Source organism: Cydia splendana, chromosome 21, assembly GCF_910591565.1.
Source record: "Cydia splendana chromosome 21, ilCydSple1.2, whole genome shotgun sequence".
In the NCBI taxonomy this organism is placed as follows: Eukaryota; Metazoa; Arthropoda; class Insecta; order Lepidoptera; family Tortricidae; genus Cydia; species Cydia splendana.
Genome location: NC_085980.1, coordinates 12821803 through 12848690, shown reverse-complemented (window position 1 = coordinate 12848690; position 26888 = coordinate 12821803). Strand labels below are relative to the sequence as shown.

Sequence of the window (26888 nt, the reverse complement as noted above, 5' to 3'; positions counted from 1 at the left end):
ATTTCAACCGGTATAGTTTTACCTTCAAAAATAATCGGTATCGCTAAACAATAGCGGTACCTTACTACTTATACGTTCACGAAATCGGTATCTGCATAACTTGATTGTTAGTAAACTAACCTGGAAAATAATCTCAAAATCACCGAAACATTTATGTACAGTCACCTGCAATAATATGTTACGTCATTAGCGCCAACTTTGCCTCCAGGGAAACTTTGCCCAAAACGACAATTTTAAACAAATTCGTTAATGTAGAAAAATTGATAATAGTTATGGCCACCCTGCTGTTTTTAGTAGAAAATTGGTTATATTTCTGACAAAGTATATGCCAAACTTGTGCATAACTTGACTTGGGAATTTTGAGTTTGAGCGAGTCTAATATAGGGTATATTTCGGCGGGCAAAAAATTGATAAATAATGAATGCAAGTAGAAAAAATTGAGGACCCTTTGACAAATATTTCCGGGTTTCAGTTATAACACATGAAGCATAGATTATGTCTATTGAGATTTAAACTAATAAGGCCTAAATACACAAAAGTTTTAGCGGTGGGCAAAGTAATCCGGTAATTTGGCATCCATACCAACATTGCCCACCACCAAAAACGGATTAGGGTTGTCACTTTCATCTAATTTACCCAACTTCGCAAGTAAAAGAAGGTTATGTTTGTACACTAAAATAAGTTTATAAATATATACTGTATTTAATTTGTCTTATTATCCTTTATTTAGATGTTTTATCCCGTTAACGAATGAAAACACAACAAAAATCATATTTTTGGTCATTAAACTATTGTAACAGATTTTCTCAAAAGTGACAACCCTAGCCTTTGTAAAATGCTTAGGCGAGCCTTATTTGGAAATGGGCAAAAACGGGTAGGCAACATTGCCCAGCAAATTTATTTAAAAGTTTTTACACTTATCGCTAAGTTATTAACAGGGAATGGTAGGATTGCCCAAAACCTTTAAGTGATCCTTAGACATCATCATCATATATACGAGCTGTATTTGAATACCAAATTGACGTGGGCAATGTTGGCGAAAACCCCGGATATTTTTTTATTTGCCCGCCCTCTAAAACGCAAAAAAATGGGTAAAAACACGATAAAAAAATGTTTTCTTCACATAAACTGATGCGTTTGATCACAATGGACGTGCTGAGCAAAAAAAAGTCATATGATGTGATATTTTTTGAGAAATTCGTGTTTAAAAAAAAAAGCGGGCAAAGTTGATGATAATGAGTAATGACGGTACCTACTCTTCGAAGGTCGCAAAAATATGTGACATGCTCTTATGGTTCTACAAATAAGATCGTGTCAGATATTTTTGCGGCCTTCGTTGTGTAACATAAATTGCAGGTGACTGTACATTTGGAATAATTATTTTATTTAGTTTCAACGAAAGTTTCAAGTTTAGTACGAAAATACTTCAGATATGCAATATGCACAAAATGTAGACCTAATCGAAATAAAACATTGCTTTTTATAGTAAATTTATAAAACATTCGATACATAGGTATACATAACAATAAGTTCTTTGTTTGCCAAAAGACAAAACACGGCACAATCTGCTCACTTGTATAATACTATAAACAATAAACTATCAATTTATCACTTGCCGCTATCTAAATATAAAATTACTGTAAAAAGATGGTTAGAATCCCTTAATTATAATGAAACTGAATTACTTATAAACTGAAACGCACGCACGCACACACACACACAAACACACACACACACGCACACACACACACTATCGTATAGTTAATATTAAACAACAATAAATATATTTAATAATTAATAAAAATATAGCATACCTAAGCTGAATTAAAATTATGTACATACATTAATAAAGCGCGGGTTCTCCTGATACAGGTATACATATACTTACAAGGAGGACTCAAGTCTAATTGTATACAAATTGTACTGTTTAACACAATAAACATTTTTCATTTTTTTCATTTTTCATAACCAGGCCACAACGCTATTGGCCTGTAAGCTTCATCTCGGTCTCCAAAGCCGCAAAAACTTGCTAGTACTTAGCGCTGGTCTAGCCTTTATTTTTTCTTGAAGATTTTCAGAGAACAGCACGTACACGCATTATACATATAGACGGAACGAACGGCATAATCATAATAATTTATTCGTCGCAATCCATGGTACTACAGATCTAGTTACAAGACTGTTAATAGGCAATATTTTAATATAAAAGTTCTATAATATAATACAAGATTACAGTTGTCATCAAAATTCATTGACATACAGAAGTCAAATACGTTTTTAAAATGACGCAAAATGATACCAGCATAATAAAAATTGATCCCAATCAGTAAAGATGAGTCTTTAAACTTTTTTCATTTTAAGCGAGTTTTGAAGGAAGATAATACTTAAATTCGACTGTAATCGTATTATTTTAAGATAGTTTACTGCGGTTTTCAACAATAATGACCCGTAAATAACAGCAAATGAAATTTAAATGAGACGCGAGCTGATATTTATGTACCCTATTTTTTGAAATACATTTTATCTACTGGTATGCTTTCTCGTGTGCGTATATGATTTAATGTCAATATAATTGTCAAAAGCAAGAAAATCAAGCTGTCATTTTCATTTGAAGAAGTACACGTGTGCTCCGGTGTAGCCCCAACGGGCATCTGACTTGAAGAAGAATTTTGAGTGATGTCGTCAATGTATGGAAATTGTTCGAAAGTTTACATTTGAGATTGAATTTCTGTGTTGTCTTTGTGAGTAAAAATATAAATCGATAATAAATTGGTAGCTGAATTATCTAGCTTCCAAAATCATACAATAATTCAATTACTGTCAAAGACAAAATTGTTTTGCTTCTGTCTCAAACGGAACTCCATATTTTGATTTTTTGATACTTTTAGTGTCGATTTGTAGAGAATAACAGCAAATTAAAAATATAATGGCATAAAGAGTCGGTACACGGTTTCTTCGTGAATAAATTTACGTGTAATTTAATGCAATCATCAAACATTTAATGAACAAATTATGGTTACAAAGTGAGGTCTAAATCGAAAACGTCATATACCGGCCCCTTAAGGGGCCCACAGATTACCAGTTCGCCGGACGATATCGGCCTGTCAGTTGTTCGGAGCTGTAAAATTTTGCTTTTAACAGTTTTAACTAACAGGCCAATATCGTCCGGTGGACTGGTAATCAATGGGCCCCTTTAGGCCTTGGTCTCCTTTACCTCCTGTATCATCAAATAACTTATCAAATAACTGACCTCATTGTACACCCTGCAGGCCTCTTTCGCCGTCCAGTAGTTATTAATGCAATCCTCTCCATTATTGAGGAGACACTTCTCAATCTCGCATATGGTCTTCAGAGTTGGGGGCTTCGTTGCTTTCGGACATGCTTTGGGATCCCGTGGCCCTAGAAATTTATATTTTACATATGGAACCGAAAGTTAAAATGCACAGCCTTAACAGTTGAAGGAACCTTTAAGGGTATTTGACTGTATTTAAAATATTTTATTTTACACCATGCATGAAATTAAGCAACTTAAGATTAATTAAGAAACGTAGTCAGCAGTTATTTTTAGACACAATTTCTATTTTAAAACCCGTATAAAACTATAAAGAGTAGGTAATTTGACGGTGACATCAAATGCTAGGGTTTCATATAAATTCCATAGTAGCAAAATCGTTTTGACAGATCGAAAAAAGAAACTGATTAGACTAGTAAGTAAGTAGTTACCCTATTCTGTAATTATTTTTTACCAGGCTAACAGTTTAAAAATGACAATCGAATGTCACTAGTCACTAATGTCAGTCTTACTGATCGAAAATAGAACACATGTTTGAAGTGCTGTATGTGGGAAATATATATCCCTTAACCTGGTAAAGGGTTCAATCAAGTGACAACTATAACTTACTGATTACTACCACTAGCTCACAGTCATAATATTCCGTATGCTGGTAATAAGATTGATTTTCGTTTAATATATTTTAGTAATGACATAGTAGGCCACCAAACGAAGGAATAAATAAGTTTTTGGCAAAAAAATCATTTTTGGTACATTCAATTATAGGGTAATTCGCCAGTAACTGGCCACCGGCCAATAACTGGCCACCCTAAACTAAATATGAATTCTATTCACCTATAAACATAATTCATTTTAGTATTAAAGTTTCAATAACTGGCCAGCCTTCAATAACTAGCCACCTTATGCTAAAATGAATTCTGTTTATAGGTGAATAGAATTCATTTTCAGGGTGGCCAGTCACTAACAGGTGGCCAGATACTGGCGAATTACCCTATTATTAATTTACCTTCATCCTCGACCTCTTTAGGGCACACTACTTCTATGGCTTCTTTCTTCTTTTCTTTTGGCGCTGTAATACAATCCAAAATATAACTAATATGAGATGCCATTGAATTGAATCGTCAACGTTGGTGAGGTATCGTCTTGGGTCGTCCCATTCGTTTTTCGTCAAGTTCTTAAATTAGTCCTATTCTGCTTTCGTCACTCATTCTACATTCGTCACAATCGTCGGTGGCTTTCGATGTAGAATGAGTGAAGAAAGCAGAATAGGATTAATTTAAGAACTTGACGAAAAACGAATGGGACGACCCAAGACGATACCGTTGGCGATTTTCCAGTGAATATTCATGTTTTTTCTAGTTTGCTCAAAGGCTAGCTTTTCTAGTATCTGAATTTCACAGCTTAGTGCTTGTAGATAAATTTGACATTTGGGGCCCGTTTCTCAAAAGCTTGTAACTTGTAATACAGGTGGAAGTCCCTTTCTAACAAAAGCTGTCAAAAAGTGACATCCGCTTGTATTACAACTTACAAGCTTTTGAGAAACGGGCCCCTGGGCCGTGTTGCATAAACTACAACTAATATTACAAGCGGTACTCCTTTTCTAAAAATTAGAAAAAAAAGTAGCATAACGAACGACTTACCACAACAGAAATACCTACTGAAAATGGTGTAGGTAAGAATATTTTTTAAATTAGATACCAAATATTTTGAATTTGGCTATTGACTCACTGACCTGCGGTCTGCCACTTTGTGTAACCTTGTTTCATAGGTATTCCCTTCGATTCACATAGCCGAGGAGCACGCCACTGCGTAGGGTGAACTAATCTAGCCGTGGGCGAAGTCGCATCTGCGAGGCCCTTTTCTTTCACTGTGCCCGAAGGGGCCTCGCGCGAGGTCCCCCTTGGGGCGCGAGTCCACTTCGCCCACGCCTAGCTACGCCATTGCCGAGGAGGTTCTGAACTAAGCAGGTACTCCTTTACAAAATCTTTGGCATGTTCTACGTATGTCTTGTTCTCATAGTACCTAAGCCATAACTATCCTTACTACCTAAAAATGCCTTGTGTTCAAAGTTGTTTGTTACCCTGTTCTCCTGGTACGATGACTTTACCCCCTAAAAAGCCATGTGGTCTACGTTACTCACGTTGTTTTATAGGTTTCCCCACCGAATCGCACAGTCGAGGAGGTTCTGGCCTATTGATGTACGCCTGGATAGCCTTCACGAAGTCTTTGGCGTGTTCCCCGTATGTCTTCTCCTGGCACGCTATGACTTTACCCCCTAAAAAGCCATGTGGTCTAAGTTACTCACGTTGTTTTATAGGTTTCCCCGCCGAATCGCACAGTCGAGGAGGTTTCTGGCCTATTCATGTACGCCTGGACAGCCTTCACGAAGTCTTTGGAGTGTTCCCCGTATGTCTTCTCCTGGTACGCTATGACTTTACCCCCTAAAAAGCCATGTGGTCTAAGTTACTCACGTTGTTTTATAGGTTTCCTCGCCGAATCGCACAGTCGAGGAGGTTCTGGCCTATTCATATACGCCTGAATAGCCTTCACGAAGCCTTTGGCGTGTTCCCCGTATGTCTTCTCCACCAGGAGCTATGACTTTACCCCCTATAATGCCATGTGGTGTAAGTTACTCACGTTGTTTTATAGGTTTCCCCGACGAATCGCACAGTCGAGGAGTTTCTGGCCTATTCATGTACGCCTGGATAGCCTTCACGAAGTCTTTGGCGTGTTCTTCGTAAGTTTTGTTCTCCTGGTAGGCAATGGCGATGAGGTCGTCGAACCAGGGCGCGTTAATATATAGCCAGTCGCGAGTTTCTGGTGTGTGTCTATGAAAAATAAAAATAAATATATCTATAATAAAATATCTAATCATGCGAAAACTATTTGTAAGTCGGTAGTACCAGATTTTTAATAGTATAATATTACATTTACATACCTAAGGCAGTAAAGTAAGAAACGTCTCACATAGTTTCGGCACAGGTTTCGGCTTCGCCTCGGCCGACAATCCCAGGCTTTTTAACAAGCTTTTATTAGGTCGACGTGTATGTAACTAACATGTAATGGAATCTAAGGTAACTAATTTAACCATCTTCCAAGGATTGTAGCGTCATGAAAATTGGCAGCTGTATGTAGTTCTGATGACAATAGAATAATATGGTACTGTCGAACTGATCTGATGATGGAGACAGGAGGTGGCCATAGGAACTCTGTGATGAAACAACGCAACCTAATTGTGTTAGGGGTTTTTAGAATTGTCTCGATGAGTATTAGTTGTCGTGAGAAAAGTCAGCGATAAAAGCTTGTACCAAAAATGAAATTTTTGCCAAAAACTTATTTTTACTGATATTTATTGTCTGTTCGACGGAGTAGTAAATCGGCAACTTCGTTTAGCGTAGTGTGCCGAAAGTTGACGCTTTCCGCGCGGAGAACAGAAAAATATTTTTCTGTCTGCATGGAATCTACCTTTTAGAGAATGGTTTTGACCTCCAACGATGTAATGGAAATTGACTTTATAACCTTCCCTTGTAGTTTTTCGTAGAAGAATAAGTACTTCGAACGGCAATATTTTGCACTACTTTTTTTCGCGTCTATATTATTACCCTCGTAATACTAGATCAGACGACGCACTTGTAGAAATTCGTCACACATGACCAAAAAAGCCTAAAAAGTTTGGTCTAATAGCTTTATTAGCCGGAGGCCTATACTTTCTTCGTGAGTACTCAGAAGAGTCAATGACGAAGAGATGCACAATAGGAGTATATTGTCAATTTAATTTTGTATCCTAGCATTGTTGGAGAAAACCACTATGTCCATAACATATAACTCGGAGGAAATAGAACTTGCCTTCTCCCCGTACAAAAAAAACCATACAAGCTTCGAAATAGAGTCGAAAATTGACAAAGACTCGATTTCCTTCATAATAACAGCTAGTGCTAATAAAGACTGATAGGACACTCAAGTAGAACTCATAATAATAACCATAGGTCGCAGTTTTCGGAGTAAGTATATGACGTGAAAAGGCCACTTTATTTTACTCCCATGTCGTGACCAAGTGTACGGGGTCCCTTGAGATATACTTAGCCGTAAATAAGCGGCCAATTTATTACCATGAAAATATGTAGGTTTCGATTATAACTCCAGGGAATATGATATATCAATGATCAATATTTTACATGCAACCCTACGCTTTTGAACTTACTTTTAACTCACTGATTGTATACTTTTTCACTACACCAGTGCCCTTTTTATCAAAAGCTTATAGCTTGTAATACACCGTGGAAGACCCTTTCTAACAAAAGCTGTCAAAAAGGGACATCCGCTTGTATTACATGTTACAAGCTATTGATAAACAGTGCACAGCTAGTAAAGGCTCTCTTGATATTGTTCAAAAATGTATGTAATAACAGTGGGAAGACACTCCTGACTTCGGGCAAACTCGGCTCCGTTCGGCTTAGCATTGCTTCGAGCAATTATTAGGGTTGCCGGTTGGCACCACTTGACGTCCTTTTGCGTGTACGACCACAGATAAAATAATCACTTGAATTTTGACAACCTAATTAGCCGAAAGGGATAGTGCCATGCATTAGAAAGAGATAGCATGATTCGTTGTCAAACTTCGGTTTTGTAGTGTGAAAGTGTTCTTTTTGTACGGTAGTACTAATTATTTATTTTGTGGTAATAATGAGAAAGTTGCATGGGTTATTTTCTATTAATTCAAAAACTTACTTGGCATATACACCGAAGCAACCAACGGTAAAGAGGATGGCCATAGCGCCCCAAAACACCCGGTCATTCTTTGGCGGTGGCGGGCATGGGTCAGGCTGCTTGCACGGGTCTTTTTCTTCCACCTACGTGTTAGAATAATAGCCATCATCATCATCAGGCTATATCCCTCCCCTAAAGAGGGAATAATGGCCATAATGGGTTACATTACAAAATGTATCTACCACAAAATGTATCTACCAACTACGACAGTAACACCGAGGTCCACTGTGTCCTGGTGGTTTATCTAAGCAACAGATTTCCATGACTAAGGTCGTCTGAGCCGCTTCGTTAAATTATCAGTTTAAATTCAGAGACCTGCGTTATGAAGTCTCGTGAATGTCAACTGCGGCTCCGTGTGCTGACGTTTAAAATGCCACATGACAACAACTATCCCAAGCATTCTACAAGTTATCGATGTCGATATTATTAGGCAAATATTTTTTTGCAGAAAAGTGTGTTGCTATTCGTAAAAAATATATTAGGTATAACACTTTAAACTCTCGCGTTTTGTACACATATTTAATTACACAAACGGGTCTACCGCGATATAATTTCATTGTTTTTACCTTTAATTCCGACGTTTCAGCTGAGTTGCACCAGCTGTGGTCACGCCGTGTAAAAACAATGAAATTATATCGCGGTAGACCCGTTTGTGTAATTAAATAAATATATTAGGTACCTGCCATTTAGTAGCTAGGCAGTTTAAGTTAGCGGGAATATAATAAATACGGTGTCCTACTAAAATACCAGTTGGATTACATGGATCTTCAATAAACCGGCCAAATGGGAGTCGGACTCGCGCACTAAGGGTTCCGTACCATTAGGCAAAAAACGGCAAAAAAATGGCGTTTGTTGTATGGGAGCCCCATTTTCCCGTTTTTACTCTTTGGGACGGAACCCTAAAAAGGCCTCACCTGCGAATAAGTAGTTTTCTGTGGCCGAGTGTTGTTCTGGTAAAAGTAGGCCACACGATTGACGCGCGGGTCTACATGCTTACACGTGTGCTGGAAGATATTTAGACATTAATAGACTTCGAATAAACGCTCTCTATTCTATTCTATTCTATTCTAAAGTTTAATGCCTTACATTTATTTTTTAGTGCGGGATAGGTAAAAGTTAGGACGCTAAGCAAGAAGAATTTCGTACATTGACTTGCCATTTCCCATCTCTATTGTACGCGCCAATTGATATAGGTAGGTATTGCTGTCCCACTGGTGATGTCGGCAGTCAATGTCACTGTTCGAGCAATGTACGACATTCTCCGTTCTTAGCGTCTTTACTTTAAGTATAACGAGAAGCATTCACGCGCGAATGTGGACCGATTCGCACCTTGTCTCGACACAACAGTGAGCGCCACTATCATCGCCTTCGCATTGGTTCACGGTTCGTGTTCGGCCGCTTTCGTGCATGATTCGCGCACAAGTTCGAAGCGGGCATGAAGCGGGCAAAAAGCATGGAGGTATTGGAGGTACCTTGAAAGCATGCGTAATAAGCGTTCATCGCACGGGCACGACCCGCACAAAATACGCCGTCTTTATAAGACAAAACTTCGTGTAACTTCGTAATACCGGGCGGCTACATTCTACGCGGTTAAAAGGGTATTAAGGGTTCTTGGCGTCTACATCTACATGGTTGAAGGTACAATTGTCCTACTGTTGTAGCTATACAATGTGTATATGGTTTTCAATTCTAAATAATAGAACCAGGCTGCTGAGGTGTAGGAACCAAGCGTAGCTCCCCCACTATCCTCGTAAGAACTTATTTTACCCTGTATATACTTACACTTAAAGAAACATTTACTTACCAATTTAACTATATACGGTATGGCCTTAAACATATCGGGCTGAAATATTATTTTTGTATTACAGAAACATTGATATAAAGACGTGACACATATTTGAAATATTCTTTGACACAAGTGGCCTACTGTCAATGATCCAGACGTAAAATAGTATGCCAGATACTGGGCTGAAACAGAGGAACTCCAACAAAACTCCAAACTGCAACTCAACTGCATCTCTTGTGAAAACTGCGCGCAGTTTTTCCTGTAGGTCGGTAATCGGTAAGAATATTCGTAATAGGGAGTATTCCTGCAATTTTCTGCCGCCAGAGTACAGCAATAATTTGTTTAGCAAACCATAGAATAACTTATACATACTAGGCCTTAACCTTTTGAACGCCAAACGGTGCATCCATTTGCCGTGCCACTGACGCCACGGGGGTAAAATTTAGTTTTGTGAATAAATAATGCCAACCTAAAAGTGGGGTGTTTTTCAGTAGATTTTCATCAAAAAACGATCGACGTCAAATGCCGTCTTTGGCGTCATTGTCACGATTTTGCGTTGAAGTCAATTGCCGTCTGTGGCGTTCAAAAGGTTAAGCAGTTTTTTGACAAGTTTTTACTATGACATTGATGCCAAAGAGTATAATAATATATGCATCAAGGCGGTTTGTTTACAGGTGGCCTACCGCAAAACGCGAAAATCGAAATTTCTTTATCTGCCTCTCTATCGATCGAATAAGCAAGTGATAGAGGCAGAAACCCAACTTTCGATTGTCATGTTTCACGGTAGGCCATGTGATTGGCCTAGTGACGCCCTCTACGCAGAGTTTTGCGTAATATTCCCCATTCTGTATGATATCTTGTTCTTTTGCTCCACGACCCCGAAATCACTCTGTATATGAGACAGTAGTAAATGAAACGACACCATGAAATAAAAATCATTGTTTAATTTAAATTAACAATATCTTCATATTTACATAAATTACTAAAGTTAACTCCGTTCTACGACTGTACGGTGCGATATAGTTATTAAGCCATTTGACTAAAGAGTCCATTGCTGCAGACATAAGCATCTGTCTCTTTCTAACAGACAACGTTTGAAAGATGCTCGGTAGTCACTGTAAATGCAAATTATACTATTAAAAAAAAAGGCAGCTTACCGTGAATTCTCAAAATGGAATCAATCAAGAAAAACAGCTTCGCAAAGTGAAATCTTCAATACGATCTGTATGAACTTTATTTTCTAAACAACAGAGTCGGTTTCAGATTGTGATGAGGTTTGTTCGAGCTATGTTTGCTGCTGACTGTATCGCCTTTATTTTTTCAGATTTATGCAATGAACTGTATTAATCATACAATTTGATTGTTTGACCTATATTTTATTCATCTCTTAAGTAATTATCTATTTCACAGTTAATAGCCATCATTTAAATTTACGATAGAACATTTTTGGACTCTGCACTAATTTATTACAATACTAAATAAATAAATTCATACTGTTCGATCATTATTTTAACCAAGGTTCCACTTAATTTCTTAGATTTTTATAGTTCACCATACATTCACCATATCGGCACTACATTGAAAAAATCACGTATCTCACACAAAGTTAAAAGGCACTAACTCTGTATGCATATATAGATATGAGTCGCTTAACTTCAAACTCGGGTAAATCCATCTGTCAGATTATGCGATTATAGTATTAAGAGAAGGTAATAGAGTAGATATTTGCTGAGAGGGTCGAATGGATTACCCGAGTTTGAAGTTAAGCGACACATAAACCACATCTTTCTTTTGATTGACAGATCGAACAAAGTACGAGTTTTTTTTTTTTCAAAATAGTGCCGATATTTCTCAAATATATGCCTAAAGAATACACTTATGAGCACCCTCATTGTAAAGTTATTTTTGACGGCGACAATACTTGAAAAATAACAGACCCAACAACAGCGTGTGACCAACAATATTGTACAGAAAGCTTGGATACGATGACATCTATCATTTCAATATATGTGTCGGTTAACTTCAAACTCGGGTAAATCCATTCGACCCTCTCAGCAAATATCTATCCTATTACCATTTGTTAATACCAAAATCGCATAATCTGACAGATGGATTTACCCGAGTTTGAAGTTAAGCGACTCATATATGTTGCCGATGTTGCGTTTAAAGGGACCCACTGATTAACAGTCAGCCGGACGGTATCGGCCTGTCAGTTAGAACAAAATTTTGACAGTTCCGAACAACTGACAGGCCGATACCGTCCGGCAGACTGTTAATCAGTGGACCCCTTTAAGGTTATAAATAAGGTTATGACAGCTGTGGCCGTACCCAAGCTATGTGGAAAATATAATTATATTTACTGTTCTCCATCGCTTACAAGTAAATTTTAAGAGACTTTTATTTTTAATACAGTTTGTGTCAAAAGCCATCATTGTTTAACATGAAATGACAGGTCTCAATTTACAAAGAAAAGCAGCAAAATTATCCAAAAACAATATATAGGTACACGTTTAACAAATAGAAACATCAAAGTACAGTGTTTTATTAAGTAAACAAATATTAGAATTCACCAAACAAACATTTCACTCGAAATTATACTTTCGTGAGACATATTTTAAACTGTTTAGACGACAACAGCAACACACAATACACGACAATAGCACAGAATAAATAATTGTACTGGGTACAGAAGGTTCACTCTCTAACAAAACGCGTCTGTTACGAGAGATACAAGCGCAAGCGCGAACAGGCGTCCGTTCCGTAGCGGTGCGGGGCAACCACTACTGCTAGACACCAACATTGGTGTGGGCCGCATGTACTTGTAGCGACGCGACGAAATCGCGGAGTGAGCCACGCCTGACAATAGCGACTAAAAATTCAAGTCAGTGAAACCGTTGTCTAAACAGTTTATAAACATTTTACTGTTTTTTTGTACTACTCTCGTTATCGTCTGTGTTGATTTTTAGTCGTTTTTTTATAGAAATAAAGTTTACAACAGTAAAATAATTCCTACATCGGTCTTAGACAACTTCAGTACGCAAATAACATTCATTTCATATATGTACTTACAATTCGTTACAATGCAAATTGATATTTATTGCTATTCCATTAGAGTCTATAACGGTATGTGTAGACTCTAATGGAAATAAGAAATTTACTGTGATTTGAATATATATATTTCAAAATTAGTATGACGTTACCAAGTTGGCCATTTTCCTCTTTTTATGGGACATCCATGTTTTATGTCAATCCTGCTAGATTGGGCTCCAAGTCTGTAATAAACAAAACATTTGCTATTAACTTGGTGATATCAAACATCTGACTTATTAAATAAATACATATTATAAGGACATTCTTACACAAATTGACTAATCACCCACGGTAAGATCAAGAAGGCTTGTGTTGTGGGTACTCAGACAACGATAAATATAATATACAAATACTTAAATACATAGAAAACATCCATGACTTAGGAACAAATATCTGTGCTCATCACACAAATAAATGCCCTTACCGGGATCCTAACCCAGGACCATCGGCTTCACAGGCAGGGTCACTACCCACTAGGCCAGACCGGTCGTCAAATTCAGGTTAAATTTAAATGTATAGGTTATATAATGTTAACAAGCAGGGACCGGACAACCCTTTCCGCGATAAAAGCCTTTCAATGGGCGTCCCTTAAACAAGGCTAACACATTGTAAAAGCTTTCCCATTTGAACTGCAAGCCCATTCATTCGGCTAGCCCTTACCGAAAAGCTTAGCCAGATATAAGGCTAGCCCTTTGCAATTGCTTACTGCTAGCCTATACGCCTGGCAATCCCTTATTAAGGGTTACCCTTATCATTAAGCGCTTTTATAAAGCTTTCCCTTTAGTACTGTCGTAGTTCAGCCTTGCGTGAAAGAGACAGGATTAGTAAATTCCATCATTTGGAAGTTGGAAGCGCGCAAACATGAAACGAACGCCGCCGCCGACGATCGCTCGGATTCGAAGTAATGTGTGCTTTATGAAGAAGACAGACGATTTAAATTAGCACGTTTATATGCTAAAAGGGAAGCCCTTATATAAGGGTATAAGGGTGACCTTTATAAGCCATATGCGCAGCGGATGATAAGGGTTTTGTAAGGGTATTGGGCTACCAATTACTCAAATGGGCTAGTGCTATATAAGGGCTTTAAAAGGAAAATGAAAGGGTTTCGTCTGGCAAAGGGTATGGTGAGTTAAGCCTTATGCAAAACCCTCACAAAACCCTCTATAAGGGATAGCGGGCCGGTCCCTGAACATAAGGTGGTATTCCATATCTCCTATTTCTTTGTCCAATGTGTATTGCGTCTCACATTTTGCTTAAATGAGAAAGTGAGACGCAATGACATTGGCCAAAGAAATTGGACAGGTGGCTGAATTTATACTGGCTGTTTATTTTATTATTTTACTTAGTTTCCGGATTTTAAGATTCCGTATCCAAAGGGTAAAAACGGGACCCTATTACTAAGACTACTGTCTGCCTGTCCGTCTGTCTGTCTGTCCGTCTGTCACCAGGCTATCTCATGAACCGTGATAGATATTTATTTATTTCAAGTAATTAGCATTCCAAGAGAGGCAATACAGCGATCCCCACACTACGCTCAGCCTGTAACGTGGGGATCTTCGAGGAATACAGAATACCGATATGTTGCGGCTATTATTTTAACAGAATAGAATTATTATTATTAAAGCTACAACATTATAAATAAGACTTTATATTATATGACTAACTATCCAACTAAGTACAAAGACTTAAGTCAGTTAAAAAGGTCTCAGTAAGTTGTAAGTAAGTGAGAGTATTTATGTGAAGTTATAAGTGTATGTATTTCTGTTGCCACCATGACTAAAAAGTACGGAACCCTCAGGGGGCGAGTACGACTCGCACTTGTCCGGTTTTGTATGTTGAAACTGTAATGTATTTTTTCTCAAAAATGGCCGGCAAAGTCGACTTTGCTGTTTAAAAAATAGGTCGCGAAGCGCGTAGTTTATGGTCAGTCAAAAATTAAAAAGTTAAAAACATTGCAGTCTAGATTTTGGGACTGCAATGTTGCATACAAATTCCATTATTTGTCGAGTTCCAAACTTTTTAAAAGTTGAAATGGCCATATCAAATGAAGGCACAGGCCCATTAAACAGCCAAACAGATGATTAGTACCGCGACTATTTAGCAGTCTCAAATAGGTTGGCGTATTTTCGGCAGAAAAATACACTTCTACTTTTTTATTTAAAAAATAAAAAGGCGGCAAAACTAATTATTTTCTATTTTTTTCTGTGAAAATATATACGTAAGAACGTTGCTTTTGTAAAATATTTCTATGATATTTATATTTCTTGCACCATTTTTGAGAAAAGCACTATATATGACTCGGCTGGAAGGCTACTTGCTGGCTTCGGATTCAATTAAACGGACTCCCAAGGTCGTCCGTTTAAAACGAATCCTCAGCCTGCAAGTAGCTACTTCCGAGCCTCGACAATAATGTACTATTACCTATTCACGCTGTAGTCTCTACAAGTACAGTAAGCCGGAGACGGAGGCGTGCGCCATGACGGCCTCGGCGGCCTGCTTGATCTCCAGGTGTGCGCGCGCGCACTCCAGCCACGGGATGGCCGCCGCACGCGGGCCGCCTTGCAGGAGGTTTATATAACGCAGCGCCGCTGGCAGGTTGCCGTGATCCATGTAGTACCTGACAACATTCAGTGACTATTATAATAGTTATTTACAGTACATATGGATACTATACCTCACTAATTAGCACATTACGCAACTATGTCGAAAATTCAAAGGGCCATATATACTATAAAACGAATTACCTATTCGCACACGTATCGCAACTCGTGTTTTCGCTTTTTGGCGACAGCTTTTTCTCTCTTATTGCGCGGCACAGACGTAGATTTGACGGATTTAGGCGGCCAAAAGTCGATTTTGCAAAAATCAACATATTGATAAAAAAATATAACGTGGGGGTAGCCTATAGACCCAGGCTTATTGTGGTACCCTCCCCACTCACAATCGTAATACCCATGTTATTGTGACGTAGGCTTGTGTCACTCTGGGAAGAGAAGACCATGTTTTATTAGACTATGCGTCAAACCTGAGCCGCACAACAGGCAGTCGAACTTTGACTATCGCTCAGAGCGCACGTTTCTGTTCTCGACGCTCCTAAAAGTTTCAAGTTTCCCAAAGTGTATAAAAATTTTGTCTAGTATTTTCATAAAGTTTTATTGATGGAATCCAGTTATTCAGGTAAGAATTTATATATTTAAATCATTTTATATTTTGACGTTTATGATATATTTTGAGCCAATATAATAAATATGACCTTTCACAAAATGTTGTTTTTTTTTATAGATTTTGATTTTGAAACGTCTTTTTGTTACACTTCAGGGTGCGTCCCTGTAGTGTATTGTATATATTTGAATAGAATACTTATTCCTCTTTATGCTGTTTAAAAAATTTGCCGCAAATAGCCGCCAATGCCGACTTAAACGCTTTGAAAGAAAATTTCACCTTTTTGTTTTAAATGGATTAAAAAAAAATCTTATTACAGGTAAACCTAGTGCTTCGGGGAGAAGAGTTCTCGCTCGAAAATATATTTTAGAGCAAATACAAGAGCCAAATTTACCAACTTTGAGTGAAAAGTGCGATTATTATGAAAATCATCTTGTGCTTTCTTACGGAGGGACGGAAGAGCTCAAAAATATTTGAAACATGAATTTTCTTATATGAAATCATACATCAAATAACAATTTATATGTATATTGTTGATTTATTAATTTGTTTATATTAAAAAAATAAAAAAATATATGTTTTTTTTTAATTGACATAACATAATTGTCTTTGATATAAAACCACGTTTTATAATGTTTTATCCCATTTTGAACTAAACCCTAAAATAATTTTGGCCGCCTAAATCGGTCAAATCTACGTCTGTGCGCGGACTTAAAGCTTTTTCCTGTCGAATTTTGCCGAATACTCGTCGATATATCTGGGGAGACCCTAATTAGGAAAGTAGCCTAGCCTATTATTTAAAAATTTGTGGATGTAATTACCTTGCCCTCTGGATAATGTCGAAGGTATCTAACTGCGAGAAGTCTATGGGTTGGTTGTCTAATTCGTCTTGCGGTATTTCAGCTAGCTGCAATAACAAATAATAAAATAATTATAGATATTTTGGAACAATCTTGCACAGATCGAGGAAAAGCTTGTATTATAGGTACTAGGCGATATCTATGACTCGGGAACAAATATTCAATGAATGAACACAAATAAATGCCCTTACCGGGATTAGAACCCGGTACCTGCTTCGTAGGCAGGGTCACTATCGACTGGGCTAAGAGGCCGTTAAAAAAAATTACATACCTACAACGACGATCATAGAATAAAAAAAATATTGACATTTAAGACTTAGACAAAGGAATACAAATGATTGTAGCCGAATTACGGCTACAATCATTTGTATTTATACAGATGTAGTGCATAAATGTTTTCCATCGTATTTTATCGGAAACGTTCGTATTTGTGATGCTACCTCAGTCAACCTCAGTACTATTTGTACCGAGATTGACTGAAATAGCAACTCACGTTTGTACAGTCGACGTCAAAGATATGTTTACAATTTTCGCCTTATTACAAAGGAGTAAGGTCCAAATGTGTAAACATATCTTTGACCTCGACTGTACATTTCCGTGGAAATACGATGGAAAATAATTATGCTACAACTGTACAGCAAGTATTAGTAGCCTAATCTCCAAAACGTAATTCAAGACCAAAAAAAGTAAGAAAATGTTGCCACTTTTTACTAGCGCGTCTTGTATTTAAGTAAAATTAAGTAAATAAAAGTATTTTTTTTAATAGTAACAGTAAAATTACTAATAAATAAATTATCTTAGCGTGATTATTTACCAACAGGAATTTACTATACTTGGTCAAGCAGATCTTGTCAGTAGAAAAAGGCGGCAAATTTGAAAAATGTAGGCGCGAAGGGATATCGTCCCATAGAAAATTTGAATTTCGCGCCTTTTTTTACTGACAAGATTTGCTTGACCGTCTATATTTTACAAACAAATTATTGCAGTGGCAACATTTTCTTACTTTTTTTGGTCTTGAATTACGTTTTGGAGTATAGTAACCTTATTCTTATTATGGTTCTTCTATCTTTCTTCGGTCGTTCTATCCTTGTAACACATGTTTGCGCAAATGATGTAAGTGATTACCTTAGGGAAGAGTAGTTTGGACTGCACCCACGAGAGAAAGTAGATGGGTAGAGAAGCACCATTTCTTCCGACTAGCGCCACTTTCGCTGCGTTCTGCTCCATCTGATAAACACACGTGATTTTTTTATGACATTAAAATGACGATTTGTGATTTGTGTTTTGTACAATAAAGAGTTTATACATACATACATACGATTTAAAAAAAACAACAATACTAACTTAAGGTAACAAAGTCTCAAATTATTTTTCAATAAACGGAAAACATATTTTTTTGGAAAAGCGAGCGCGAAGCACGAACGAAGCGTCTTTTCACGGCTGTTCTCCTCTACAGATCACATTTCTCTAACGATTCTCTTAACATTTTGTGAGCAGGTTCAATATATTTATGTGGATATGAACATGAATTAACATGATATGAACCGAATTAAATGACATATACGAATGGAAAAATGACCAAAACCTCCAGTGTCCAGTTTTAGTCATTTTTCCTTTCGTATATGAAATTTATTTCGGTTTATAGTTTAAATAGTAGTGTTTACTTGAAAAAATACAAATTCAAATATTTTCATAGAAAGTAATTTAATTTGTTCTTAGGGTTATGTGGATATTTTATTTTTGGATGTTTTTCAAAATGGTCGCCTTACCAAATCAAACCTATCTCGCAGCGTCTTCTCTGTGACAATGCCCTTTTTGCGCGCGTCCTGCGGGATCCCTTTCAGCACGGTCTCGACCAGCTTATCGTTTTTACCTGAAAATAATAGTACATTGTAGGAGAGGACGGAAAACCGCTAAAAGATGGACGAGTGCGTTTCAGGGCCGACACGTTAGTGGAGGCCCTCAAATAATACGAGTCCATCTTTAGCGTTTCCGGCCGTGGCATTACATAGTGCTTTTCACGACTGCTGCGAGGAAATAATAAACATTTGCATAACTATAAGTACAGTGAAACCTGGTTAAGTGGGACCTGGATAAGTGAGAAACCTCTATAGCTGGGACTCATGGTGCGGTCCCGACACTTTAGCACTGAATTACCTCTGTTAGTGAGATAAAACGAACCTCTATAACTGGGATTAGTTGTTGTGATTTTATAGTCACATTTACCTCTATAACTGAGACAGAGAGTGTATTTTACCTCTTTTACTGAGACTATATTTATAAGATTACATTTTCCTAATTGTTTTTTTAGAATTTTATACGAATTACCTCTGTATCTGAGATAACGTCAATCTATGACCTCTCTAACTTGGACTTTATTGATCTATTTCCGTATTCTTACTAACTCTTAGTCTATCCACAAATTCCGCATTTGCTTAATTGTGTCTAAACGACTTCAAGTTTCATTTAGTTACTTTATGTAGTTAAAACTATCGAAACGAAAGCTGAAAACTTGATAAGTAACAAGAATAAACAAATTTTCATTTAATTAATTTCTAAGACGCAATGAAGTCCGTATCAAATATAATTGAAAAAATCAATCCTTTGGAAAATCATTCAAAATAAATTCAAAGAAATATTAAAACAGACTTAAAAAATATTTAGGGACAAGGATTATTTTACCTAAACATTTAAAGATAATTACAAAATACCTTATTAACCACCTCTATAACTGAGATATATCCTCTATTCTCACCTCTATTAATGAGACAGAAATTTATTTGTACCTGGCTAACTGAGAGCCTGGGTAAGTGGAATACCTCTTTAAGTGAGACAAATCTGCTCGTCCCTTGAAGTCTCACTTATCCAGGTTTCACTGTACTAGCCCGCCATTTCAATTGTAGCAAATTACTAGCCACTGCCTGTGCTGTCTCTTGAATTTCGGTAGGCGTAAGAATATCATTTTCTTCGCTAGAAGAAATAATTTTTATAGCGAGCGTAGATACGTTTTTCTTGTATTTTTAGTCAAACACAATTTACACTATCCAATTCAGTAAGTATTTTCAGATCCCGCCTTTTTTACTTTTTTTATCACTTTTAAGAGGCGTTTTTCTGTTATTTGCTTCAAACCGACTCTATCGATGTTTTAAAGGGAGCTGGGACTTGGAAAATTTTCATCGAGAGTGGTGTCATTATGACATATATTTTAAACTAGACGGGCCCGCAGCTCCGCTCGCGTAAATGAAATAAAGTTTGTCTTATGTTTAGTTAAATACCGACATTATTATGTATTCAACCCTGCCAGGGTTTATAACTGTGATAAGGATTTCTTATTTGTCAAGTAGGTAGCCGTTATTTGGATAACTTAATTCGAAAATTTCTTATAACGTACGTAGGTATTTATTTAAAACTTGTTTTAACATAAAATTATTACTTATTGTTGTAAGCCTAGTTGCAAAAACGTTCATTAGATTACTTATTTTCCGCTTTAAGCCACGAATATGGACGACCACCACCCATAAATCGCCTTTTCATACAAACGTAGGTAGTCCCCATTTCCCTTTCTGGATCTTAACATTACTACGGCTAAGGTGACGCAACGATCCAAAGGACTCACCTGGCCTCCGATACCAGATCACGTCATGTTTCTTGCGATCTTGCGATAGCTCTCGCCATCGGGCGTCTCCCATTTTGTTGTCCCAAGTACGCTCGTCTCCCATTCTATAACTTTGTATTTTTGGCTCATCTCGGCAGCCCTTTCCCTGGACGAATGACAATGTTTGCCGAAGCCATGAAAATCAATCTGAATAATAATAACTCATAAAGAAATTTAAAACAATAAAATACAAATTATTAACACGATAATCATACGATAATATTAATTTGATTGATATGACATAAATGGCATAATTCACTCGTATGGGCTATGGACTAAGGTTGAGGTTGGCAGCACTTTTTATTTTACTTCGTGTAAAAAAACTCACAAATACCTGTATACCAACATGACAAACATAATTTAGGTTACTTTAACTTACGGATTATTTGGTCTAATCTGTAGCACCGCCAAACGAAAGCAACCGAGAGTTGCCGAGAAATGGTCGAAGTCGTAAAATGAAGATTGTTATGAAAATTTCTTTTCCTTATTGTAAATTAAATACGCATCGAAAGCGATAGTTTTTATGTTCTAGTTTTATTCTCATATGTAGATAATAGATTTAAACAGTTTTTTCTTATCATACGTGCGTTGTGTCAAAAACTTTTTTAGAAATTTGTAACGCGCCATCTCTCTTCTTCTCTCGTTTTTAGGGTTCCGTACCCAAAGGGTAAAACGGGACCCTATTACTAAGACTTCGCTGTCCGTCCGTCCGTCCGTCTGTCACCAGGCTGTATCTCACGAACCGTGATAGCTAGACAGTTGAAATTTTCACAGATGATGTATTTCTGTTGCCGCTATAACAACAAATACTAAAAACAGAATAAAATAAAGATTTAAATGGGGCTCCCATACAACAAACGTGATTTTTGACCAAAGTTAAGCAACGTCGGTCAGTACTTGGATGGGTGACCGTTTTTTTTTTTGCTTTTTTTTTCGATTTTTTTTTGCATTATGGTACGGAACCCTTCGTGCGCGAGTCCGACTCGCACTTGCCCGGTTTTTTATCCCGTTCTGGTTTTTCAATTTTATATATTTTAAATGATTGTAACGAACACGTCAAAATAGGACACTTTTACTTGGAAAACTTTTTTCTAAAATTGAAAATACAAACATAACACTCTTTAAAGGCAGGTCGGTGTAGGTACGACGACGAGCGAAGCGAGGAGGAGTGTTAGGTAGAACTGCGACCTTACAGTGAACCTTCCAGAACCGACTTTTTTAAGTTTTTTATAATAAAGTCCCAGCTCCCTTTATGCAAGTAAGTTATACTTATTGATATAATGATACATTTGACCAAATAATACTTGGTAAAATGAAACTTGTCCAAGTAATTATTTGCTAAACAATAACTTGCCAAAAAAGACTATTGCTAACTGAAAAATTGCGATAAGTTGTTTTGCCAAACATTTTTTTGGGAAATGATAATTTGGGAAACATAGTTTGGGATGTGATACTTTGGGAAACGTTTTTGGCCCATTCGTTAGTAAACCTTTTAAACAAGAAATTGGTCCTATAAATAACCTAATTTTATTTTTGTTGGAAAAAGTTGCGCGAAAAAAGACCTTTTATTGATTTTTATGTTTTAAATGATACTCATTGCTGTAGCGAACCGTCACCAATGACAGATGATGATAACAATTAAACATTGTAGTAGTGGTGGTTCAGGTGCTACAGCTATTGCCTACTTTCCAGCTTGGTTTTAGAGCATCTATTGCCACATTTCCGAACAGTGGCGTGAAAAATGTATTGTAGAATGGGATACTGCGCTAAAATTCGCCATACAGGCAGAGTATTAACCCTTCGAAAGACCTCACCTATAGTATTTTTCAAACTCGATGGGTACGCTGCTGTCATATCAATACAATTTTGCGAGATTTGGCGTTTTTAGGTTATACATTATTTGCAGATGACACCTGTGTGTGGCTATAGCCCAATACCAAAGACATATGTAACTCCGTATAAGCTGAATAAAGTCTAAGAAAAAAAAGTGCCTCCGAAATCAAGAAAAAGTCATTCTCGGATAGATGGCGCACACACCTTTGGCCTATGGTCGGCTAGATGGCGTTGACGACACCGTTTCATATTTAACAATTTTAACACATAGGTATCAGTGAACGAACATGGGTCAAAATTATATAAAAATAATAAAATCATTTATCCATATATATATAATTTTTTTCGATAGTTATATACGTTTTCAGTTTGAGTTTTAGTCGTGTGTCGATAGATGGCAGTAACTTTACTGTGACTACAAAACTATGACAGGACCCCTCTATACTATCTATTCTCTTTGCCAATACCATTCTGAGAAAGTTCACGATGATGCGCCGTACATGATAGGCGTAGCATTCAAGGGGTTAACTGAATTTGGATAGGTATTTTTACGAGTGCCAAAAGTAAGGTCGTACTATGGCGACCTGTACTAAAATCACAGAATAAATAATAATACTACCGTACAGAAAGGAAAACCTACTACCTATAAAACCGAAGTTTGACAGCGGTTCAGGGTCGAATCATGCTGTCGCTTTCTAATATATGGCATTCTATCCTTTTCCGCTATGTGGGGTTGTCAAAATTCAAGTCATTATCTTATTTGTGGTCGTGCATGCAAAGGGATGTCATGTTATGCCAACCCTAATAATTGTTCGGAGCAATGCTGAGCCGAACGGAGCCGAGTTTGCTCGAAGCGAGGAGTTTCGCACCCCTGGCCGTACTATGGCGACCTCCTACTCTCTAACAAAACGCGTCTGTTACGATCAGGACAGATATGGCCGCTAGGTGGCGACAGCGCCACGCGCGGCTTATGGCTAGCCACCAAAATTGGTGTGGAACGGATGTACTTTTAGCTACCTGTAGCAAAGCGACGAAATCGCGGAGCGAGCCACGCCTGACGTGGGCCATACTGAAAGTTTCTGGATTCTGATATATGAGACGACTTATTTTATCTAAGTGGCCAGTGCAGAAATTTTCAGTATGCCCTAAGTACTAAAATGTAGTCGCTTACCAGCTTTCTCCAGCGCCTCCAGCTCCTTGTCGACGGAGACCTGCGCGGCGGGGCGGCGCGTGGCGGCCAGCAGCGCCTCGGCCGCCGCCCACAGCGACTGCGAGCGCAGCGCCTCCGCCTCGTGAGCACCTTGTATATTGCTTACCGGCCTTCTCCAGCGCCTCCAGCTCCTTGTCGACGGAGACCTGCGCGGCGGGGCGGCGCGTGGCGGCCAGCAGCGCCTCGGCCGCCGCCCACAGCGACTGCGAGCGCAGCGCCTCCGCCTCGTGAGCACCTTGTATATTGCTTACCGGCCTTCTCCAGCGCCTCCAGCTCCTTGTCGACGGAGACCTGCGCGGCGGGGCGGCGCGTGGCGGCCAGCAGCGCCTCGGCCGCCGCCCACAGCGACTGCGAGCGCAGCGCCTCCGCCTCGTGAGCACCTTGTATATTGCTTACCGGCCTTCTCCAGCGCCTCCAGCTCCTTGTCGACGGAGACCTGCGCGGCGGGGCGGCGCATGGCGGCCAGCAGCGCCTCGGCCGCCGCCCACAGCGACTGCGAGCGCAGCGCCTCCGCCTCGTGAGCACCTTGTATATTGCTTACCGGCCTTCTCCAGCGCCTCCAGCTCCTTGTCGACGGAGACCTGCGCGGCGGGGCGGCGCGTGGCGGCCAGCAGCGCCTCGGCCGCCGCCCACAGCGACTGCGAGCGCAGCGCCTCCGCCTCGTGAGCACCTTGTATATTGCTTACCGGCCTTCTCCAGCGCCTCCAGCTCCTTGTCGACGGAGACCTGCGCGGCGGGGCGGCGCGTGGCGGCCAGCAGCGCCTCGGCCGCCGCCCACAGCGACTGCGAGCGCAGCGCCTCCGCCTCGTGAGCACCTTGTATATTGCTTACCGGCCTTCTCCAGCGCCTCCAGCTCCTTGTCGACGGAGACCTGCGCGGCGGGGCGGCGCGTGGCGGCCAGCAGCGCCTCGGCCGCCGCCCACAGCGACTGCGAGCGCAGCGCCTCCGCCTCGTGAGCACCTTGTATATTGCTTACCGGCCTTCTCCAGCGCCTCCAGCTCCTTGTCGACGGAGACCTGCGCGGCGGGGCGGCGCGTGGCGGCCAGCAGCGCCTCGGCCGCCGCCCACAGCGACTGCGAGCGCAGCGCCTCCGCCTCGTGAGCACCTTGTATATTGCTTACCGGCCTTCTCCAGCGCCTCCAGCTCCTTGTCGACGGAGACCTGCGCGGCGGGGCGGCGCGTGGCGGCCAGCAGCGCCTCGGCCGCCGCCCACAGCGACTGCGAGCGCAGCGCCTCCGCCTCGTGAGCACCTTGTATATTGCTTACCGGCCTTCTCCAGCGCCTCCAGCTCCTTGTCGACGGAGACCTGCGCGGCGGGGCGGCGCGTGGCGGCCAGCAGCGCCTCGGCCGCCGCCCACAGCGACTGCGAGCGCAGCGCCTCCGCCTCGTGAGCACCTTGTATATTGCTTACCGGCCTTCTCCAGCGCCTCCAGCTCCTTGTCGACGGAGACCTGCGCGGCGGGGCGGCGCATGGCGGCCAGCAGCGTCTCGGCCGCCGCCCACAGCGACTGCGAGCGCAGCGCCTCCGCCTCGTGAGCACCTTGTATATTGCTTACCGGCCTTCTCCAGCGCCTCCAGCTCCTTGTCGACGGAGACCTGCGCGGCGGGGCGGCGCGTGGCGGCCAGCAGCGCCTCGGCCGCCGCCCACAGCGACTGCGAGCGCAGCGCCTCCGCCTCGTGAGCACCTTGTATATTGCTTACCGGCCTTCTCCAGCGCCTCCAGCTCCTTGTCGACGGAGACCTGCGCGGCGGGGCGGCGCGTGGCGGCCAGCAGCGCCTCGGCCGCCGCCCACAGCGACTGCGAGCGCAGCGCCTCCGCCTCGTGAGCACCTTGTATATTGCTTACCGGCCTTCTCCAGCGCCTCCAGCTCCTTGTCGACGGAGACCTGCGCGGCGGGGCGGCGCGTGGCGGCCAGCAGCGCCTCGGCCGCCGCCCACAGCGACTGCGAGCGCAGCGCCTCCGCCTCGTGAGCACCTTGTATATTGCTTACCGGCCTTCTCCAGCGCCTCCAGCTCCTTGTCGACGGAGACCTGCGCGGCGGGGCGGCGCGTGGCGGCCAGCAGCGCCTCGGCCGCCGCCCACAGCGACTGCGAGCGCAGCGCCTCCGCCTCGTGAGCACCTTGTATATTGCTTACCGGCCTTCTCCAGCGCCTCCAGCTCCTTGTCGACGGAGACCTGCGCGGCGGGGCGGCGCGTGGCGGCCAGCAGCGCCTCGGCCGCCGCCCACAGCGACTGCGAGCGCAGCGCCTCCGCCTCGTGAGCACCTTGTATATTGCTTACCGGCCTTCTCCAGCGCCTCCAGCTCCTTGTCGACGGAGACCTGCGCGGCGGGGCGGCGCGTGGCGGCCAGCAGCGCCTCGGCCGCCGCCCACAGCGACTGCGAGCGCAGCGCCTCCGCCTCGTGAGCACCTTGTATATTGCTTACCGGCCTTCTCCAGCGCCTCCAGCTCCTTGTCGACGGAGACCTGCGCGGCGGGGCGGCGCGTGGCGGCCAGCAGCGCCTCGGCCGCCGCCCACAGCGACTGCGAGCGCAGCGCCTCCGCCTCGTGAGCACCTTGTATATTGCTTACCGGCCTTCTCCAGCGCCTCCAGCTCCTTGTCGACGGAGACCTGCGCGGCGGGGCGGCGCGTGGCGGCCAGCAGCGCCTCGGCCGCCGCCCACAGCGACTGCGAGCGCAGCGCCTCCGCCTCGTGAGCACCTTGTATATTGCTTACCGGCCTTCTCCAGCGCCTCCAGCTCCTTGTCGACGGAGACCTGCGCGGCGGGGCGGCGCGTGGCGGCCAGCAGCGCCTCGGCCGCCGCCCACAGCGACTGCGAGCGCAGCGCCTCCGCCTCGTGAGCACCTTGTATATTGCTTACCGGCCTTCTCCAGCGCCTCCAGCTCCTTGTCGACGGAGACCTGCGCGGCGGGGCGGCGCATGGCGGCCAGCAGCGCCTCGGCCGCCGCCCACAGCGACTGCGAGCGCAGCGCCTCCGCCTCGTGAGCACCTTGTATATTGCTTACCGGCCTTCTCCAGCGCCTCCAGCTCCTTGTCGACGGAGACCTGCGCGGCGGGGCGGCGCGTGGCGGCCAGCAGCGCCTCGGCCGCCGCCCACAGCGACTGCGAGCGCAGCGCCTCCGCCTCGTGAGCACCTTGTATATTGCTTACCGGCCTTCTCCAGCGCCTCCAGCTCCTTGTCGACGGAGACCTGCGCGGCGGGGCGGCGCGTGGCGGCCAGCAGCGCCTCGGC

General features: G+C 41.6%; 1 protein-coding gene across 1 annotated transcript in view; it reads right to left on the bottom strand.

The window, feature by feature from the left end:
* Positions 1-12139: 12139 nt before the first annotated feature.
* LOC134801020 (MICOS complex subunit Mic60) overlaps positions 12140-26888 on the bottom strand; it is a 37420-nt gene continuing 22671 nt past the window's right edge. The window contains exons 15-19 of the mRNA XM_063773519.1: positions 18727-18830; positions 18083-18184; positions 16919-17004; positions 15357-15552; positions 12140-13117 (exon numbers count right to left, since the gene is read on the bottom strand). Coding sequence (XP_063629589.1) covers positions 15375-15552; positions 16919-17004; positions 18083-18184; positions 18727-18830 — 470 coding nt within the window. The 3' untranslated portion in view covers positions 12140-13117; positions 15357-15374. The remainder of the gene's footprint in view (positions 13118-15356; positions 15553-16918; positions 17005-18082; positions 18185-18726; positions 18831-26888) is intronic.